This window comes from Stegodyphus dumicola, chromosome 12 (assembly GCF_044657685.1).
Source record: "Stegodyphus dumicola isolate Sdum_Otavi_A_Nest chromosome 12, ASM4465768v1".
In the NCBI taxonomy this organism is placed as follows: Eukaryota; Metazoa; Arthropoda; class Arachnida; order Araneae; family Eresidae; genus Stegodyphus; species Stegodyphus dumicola.
In genome coordinates, this window is record NC_140779.1 from 68,809,391 (window position 1) to 68,815,390 (window position 6,000).

At 33.1% G+C, this 6,000-nt stretch overlaps 1 protein-coding gene across 2 annotated transcripts in view; it reads left to right on the forward strand.

Annotated features, from left to right (window-relative positions):
- The window catches only part of PIG-K (Phosphatidylinositol glycan anchor biosynthesis class K), a 43,618-nt gene extending 38,037 nt beyond the window's left edge, over window positions 1–5,581 (forward strand). The window contains exon 9 of one of the 2 annotated variants that reach the window (XM_035348506.2): window positions 3,668–3,873. In XM_035348506.2, coding sequence (XP_035204397.1) covers window positions 3,668–3,695 — 28 coding nt within the window. In that variant the 3' untranslated portion in view covers window positions 3,696–3,873. Of the gene's footprint in view, window positions 1–3,667; window positions 3,874–5,414 lie in introns of those variants that run through there. The other variant, XM_035348505.2, reaches the window with a different exon arrangement.
- The last annotated feature ends 419 nt before the right edge of the window (window positions 5,582–6,000 follow it).

Consider the following 6,000-nt stretch of genomic DNA (forward strand, 5'->3'; position numbering starts at 1 on the left):
AGAGATAATTAATTTTGATGTTCAGTCTGAGATTTATTTATGAACACTTAAAAGAGTTTTACTGTGCTTTCTAAGCAGAATATTTCTCAGTTCCGTTGGTCTATTTTTATGTGATGCACATATTGAAATGTCAAAATCATTTATTTAGCCGAGAAATCTAAAGAACGGCTACAATCTCCCCCACTCCTCTTTTTCCAGTTTATCCGGAATATTCGAATAGTATGCGGGTTAGTTAAGCTTTTAATGTTAAAGAATGACTGCATGAAGCAAAATCCCATCTTCTGATTTCAGAAATGTGCCTCTTTTTTACTTAAATTACTTTGCTTGGAATATATGTTAAGGAAAAACTGTTATGCAATGATAATTTAGAAAATGTTCAGAATTTTGATTTAAGTTAAATTATTTAAATATTAATATGAGTGGAAAAATAAATTGTATTTATTATTAGGTGCCAAACGAATACAATTAATATGGCTTATTATTATTTATTTTCTATATTTTCAACTGAAATATCATCATTAAATTTTGTAATATAGTTTAGTTCTGCATAGTTTTTTTTTCCTCTCAATGTAAACTAATTCTGTAAATTGAACTGTCATTTAAAATTTAAAAAAAAAAGTTAATTGTTTTCCATTGTTGAGGTAATGCTCATTCTCTTAATAAATATTGCATTGCTCATATTTTAAATTACAAGTCTAATTTTTCTTTTAAGGTTATGCAGTTGTGTATAATGTAATTAGACAGGTGCTTATTTTTTCCTTAAAATGTGCTTGAAAAGTGCTTATAAGTGCTTATTTTTTTAACTAAAATGTGGCTACGAACCCTGTCTGCCCTATGAATCTCTAGTGGTAATTCTCGCTCTTTATAATAAGGAATATATATATATGGAAGGAACAAATTTTTCCAACTGCCTGGTATAGGGCCTTTGTAATCCCTATATCAAAACCCAGCAAGGACCCGAAAAATCCTTTAAATTATCACCCCATCGTGCTCACTAGCTCCCTTTGCAAGATCATGGAAAAAAATGGTAAATCACCGTCTCACCTACTATCTGGAGACTAATCATTGCCTATCGCCTTACCAAAGTAGTTTCCGCAAGGAAAGATCTCAACTTGACAATGCCCTGTTTTTAGAAACTGCAGTACGCAATGCATTTGTGAAAAGAAATCATGTGGTCTCAATCTTCTTTGACATGGAAAAGGTGTACGATAAAACTTGGTGGCATGGAACTCTTCATGATCTGTACAGCACTGGGTTGCGAGGTAATTTACCCATCTTCTTCATTCAAAACTTTCTGAAGGACCGCACTTTCCAAGTTAAGATTGGTTCATTGCTTTCTCAATTATTTGTACAACAAGAAGGTGTACCCCAAGGTTCAGTGCCAAGTGTCACTCTTTTCAGCCTGAAAATCAATTCCATTTTAAGAGAACTTCCTCCCACAGTGCACGGTTTCCTGTATGTTGATGATTTGATGATCTATTGTCATGGTCAAGATATGAGATACATTGAGGACAACTACAAATTGCTCTAAACAGAATCTTAAACTGGTCCAACAAGAATGGTTTTAAATTTTCTAGCCAGAAGACCATCTGCGTGCATTTCTGTCACAAAAGAAATCGGCATCCTGATCCAGAGCTGCATTTTGACGGCTCTTTGATGCACGTTGAGCCAGAATCAAAATTCTTAGGAGTTTTATTTGACAGAAAGCTCACTTTCCCTCCACATATCTTAAACCTAAAGAAAAAATGTGCTAAAGCTCTCAACATACTGAACGTCCTGGCCAATACTTCATGGGGAGCAGAACGTTGTTCTATGCTCTGCATTTATGGAGCTTTAATCCATTCCAAACTTGGCATGTGTTATCTATGGATCAGCAAGACCTTCTGTGCTACTGAAATTGGATCCAGTCTGCCATCAAGTGTTATAGATTTGCTGTGAAGCTTTCAGAATATCTCCAGTCCAAAGTTTATGTGTCACCTGTTTTGAACCACGTCTGGAATTCAGACACAAGCAGTTGTCCATTTATTTTCATTATAAAGTAATGTCACAAGTCGAACATTTTGTCCGACTCATCACATCTGATCAGTACTGCCATATCTACTAAGCACGTCCTTCATGTATCCTGCATTTTGATCTTTGCATTTACTCACTGATTGAAGAATTCAACCTAAAAGATCTGCATCCCAAAAGCTTTAACTTTTTCAGTATTGCTTTCTAGCAAGAAGTGAATATTCACCTACTTAACATTTTTGGAAAACTTAAGAAAAACAATACCAATGATGTCCAAAATCAACAAATTTTCTTAGAGTATAGAAGCAGTCATTCTAACTATAAACTATTTTATAACTATTTTACTGATGGCTCAAAGAATCATGATCATGTCAGGGTGTGATAAAGAAATCAAGAGTAGTAAACTTCATAAGGCTGCATCTGTCTTTACTGCAGAAACGTTTCCCATTTTGAATTCCTTAATCTTTATCTCTAAACAGAAAAGCAGAAAGTTCATCATCTACTCTGACTCTCTGAGTGCTCTTGAATTAATAAATACAAATACTAGCCACCTTTTGGTCTTAAAAATTTTAAAAGCACACCTCCGTTTGAGAAATGCAGGTTATTCTATTGCGTACTGCTGAGTGCCTGGACATGCTGGCATCAAAGGCAATGAACTCGCCAATGTCGCAGCAAAATCTGCTGCTATTATCTCTGAAAATGATGTCCCTTTTACAGACATATGGAATTACATCAGAACAAAGATCTTGTCCAGGTGGCAAGAATTCTGGGAATGCCAAACTCTAAAGAAATTAAGGCTGGTAAAACCCAATTTGGAGTACTGGGAGTCGAGAGGAAATGGGTAGGAAGATGTACTACTGTACATTGGAAGAAACCCTCACATCAACCTCATAAGATTTTAAAAGATATCTCTTTTTACCATATTTGAAGTTTTTTTTATATATATATACTGCTCTACCTGTTGCTAGAGCATTTTTCAAAGTCATTTCTCCATGCCTTCATCAGCATTACAGGTTCATTTGAACAATTCATCTCATACAGTGTGTTTGTGCATTTTGGATTTTCTTCACCATTCGTCTGGCGCATAATAACTTTTAAGGTTTTGTGCCATTAAAAGTCAACCAACCTTTTAGCCCCAAAATCTGCATTCTAACAAGTTATTAACAGGTTAAGCCCGGCGCCGAATTTGCTGTCCTTTCCGTTTGGCAGGTTATCATTGAGGCATACTTAAGATTGAAGTTATCCTTTTTTTTTAAATTTTTATCTTTTGTTTAAATGTTTTTATGAGATTGCTTTTATGTTCTGTCTACCTGAATTAAAAAAGGACCATAATAATTTCTGTTAACTTAGTACTACCATATTTCCTAAAAATAAGGCCAGTTCTTATATTAATTTTTGTACTGTTGCATTATCCACCTAACCATGGCAAGAATAACTGGGCAAAGTGCTATTTTGCCAAAGTAGCCAAAGTAGGCAACCCAGAATTTTACAAAAATGTATTTTATCTGGCAACCCACTAAATGCACATGATTTTATAATCTGAGGAATGTTTGTGGTTTTTGCTTGTGATTAGTGCATGTGTGTGTGTGTTGTTCTTTTAATGAACTGTGATGTTGTTGTGGAGTTTGCCTCCTAATGAAAAAAGGAAATGTTGCAGTTTTTCAGAAATACGGCATTTTCGCTAGTAGAGTGCAGAAATGCTCATCCCATCAAGTTGTATTTTACAAACGATCAAATTGTCCGAGTTATCTTGGTGAATTCAATTAGAGGAAATACCTGGAAGGAAAGCAAAAAGACTATTTTGAAGAGATTTTAAAGTAGATAGTTGAACAGTATCCACTGGCTGTTAAAATGTAAATATTGTCGTTTGATTATTATTATTGTTAAAGTAATAAAATCCAGATAAAATAATACATTTGGCTAGCTTTTATTTATCTCTGATATTACATTATTATAGAAATTTTGCAGCTCAAAGAATAGTTTATGAACTGTCTTAAGATGATTGTAATAATAGTTTTCTTTGAATAAGTGTGATTCTCTTATTTTTTTTAAAAGTTAAATCAGGTTGATGTGTATACAGGGAGCAGTGGTAATTTGCTTTGCAATTCTCAGGTTTTTTAATAATTAAAACAGATTGCTGTGCACAGGAACAGAGGACTGAAAAAGTACGAAGTTTATTATGGGTGTTTGATGCATTTTTAATTTAGTTAATGTGTTACTGTTTTATGAAATTTTGAGAGTTGTGTAATGGATGTTTGCATTATGTAATTTTTACTGTTTCATTACGTACGTTTCTTCCATTTTAAATTTCAGTAACTCATGCTATTTTATATAACTTTCAGTTCACCACCATTTTTTAAAATTATTACTGTCTTTCACATGTTAGGTTGGCAAAAATTTAGTTGCCAATGATTGCCAACTTTTCAGGACATTTGTATGCATAATGCCATAGTACTAATGTATGCCCCAAAAGATGCATCAGGGCTTATTTTTCAGACCTTAATGCATCAATAATGTGATGATTATCTGTGTAGGTTTCTTTCGACAGATTCAGAAAATACATGTAAAATTCACTTTAGTAACTAGTAAAGGGAACATAAATTGGCAAGACACTCCTCTGATCATAAGATCCTCATAAAAATTGTGGTTTCACTCACAATAAACATGTTGGCAAATTAGTATTAGAAAAGTTGATAAAGACTTGAATGCAAGTGTACATTTAATAACTTCACTTATCTTCTATTTTAAATACTGTTATTTAATCTTCTTTACGATAGTTCATATTGCTGAAGGAAGCAGTTGAATGTTAATGCTTTGAGTTTTTTTGTGCGTATGGCTAACTTTGATGCCATGCCAGAATATTAGCCCTATGAACAACCAGTCAGTAATCTATTTGCAGATTATATCTTCCACTTCAGGAAACAGTAGCTGACTGCCTCAACCACACTTCCTAGCATTTCTCTCATCTACCTGTTGACTTATAGTACTCTGATTGCAGTTCTCAGAGTTTTCAAAGATCTTACAAATCCTCTTTGCAGAAAGCTGTAAGATTCTTGTCCCAGGAATTCTTTATGATTCCTTTTTTGCACTTGGCAGAATAACTCTTTGCACTCGTCTTATTTGGGGAATCAAAACATGATAACCCATTGATATGTTATTAAATTAAATGTAATTGAAGACTTACAAGAAAGTAGCAAAGAAGATCAAGAAGGATGATCATGCAAAATCTTGTGCTAGTTTTTTATATGCACCTTTCCATCAGAGTTACATACAAATTTAATATAAAGACATTCTCTGGAGTGTAAATTATTTTTAACCATAGACTGTACTTTAGAACAGTAATTAGAAGTATATAAATTAGGTGCATCTATAATCTGAGGTTCCCCCTTCCTCTTTCCCAACAGAGAAGAAGATAGACATGAAGATGCAAAATGGACTTACAGTGAACAGTTTCCAGTGGCTGAAATTAGTTAATTTTTTTCATCCATGAACAAACAAGAACTTAGCTCAAACTGTTTTTTTCATTGAATGAAACATTGAAAATTATTGCAATAAAAAATGATTTCTTTTATGCAGACTTTATATGCTTATATGTAAACTGTACTGGCTTCAAGTACTAATTCTGTACAAGATACAACTAAATAGTATAAAAACAATATGCAAGTAAATTTTGTAAATCTGTATAAAACTAAATTATCAAAATGGCAATTAAAATATAACAGTAAAAAGGCAAGGCTATATTATGAGCTCAATAATAATTATTGGAGATGGTAAAGCAACAAGAGTATAATATTGTTAAATTTGCAAGACTAGTTCGAAGGTTCTGTATTGAAACCTTCAAAACTAATCCAGCAAATTTCTGAATATTGCACTGATTCTTGTTGCCTTATCATCTTCAATAATCGCTATTTCATTCATCATCATTAATCATTATTAAAACTAATCCTGAAAATTTATGAATATTACACTGATTCTTGTTGCCTTACCATC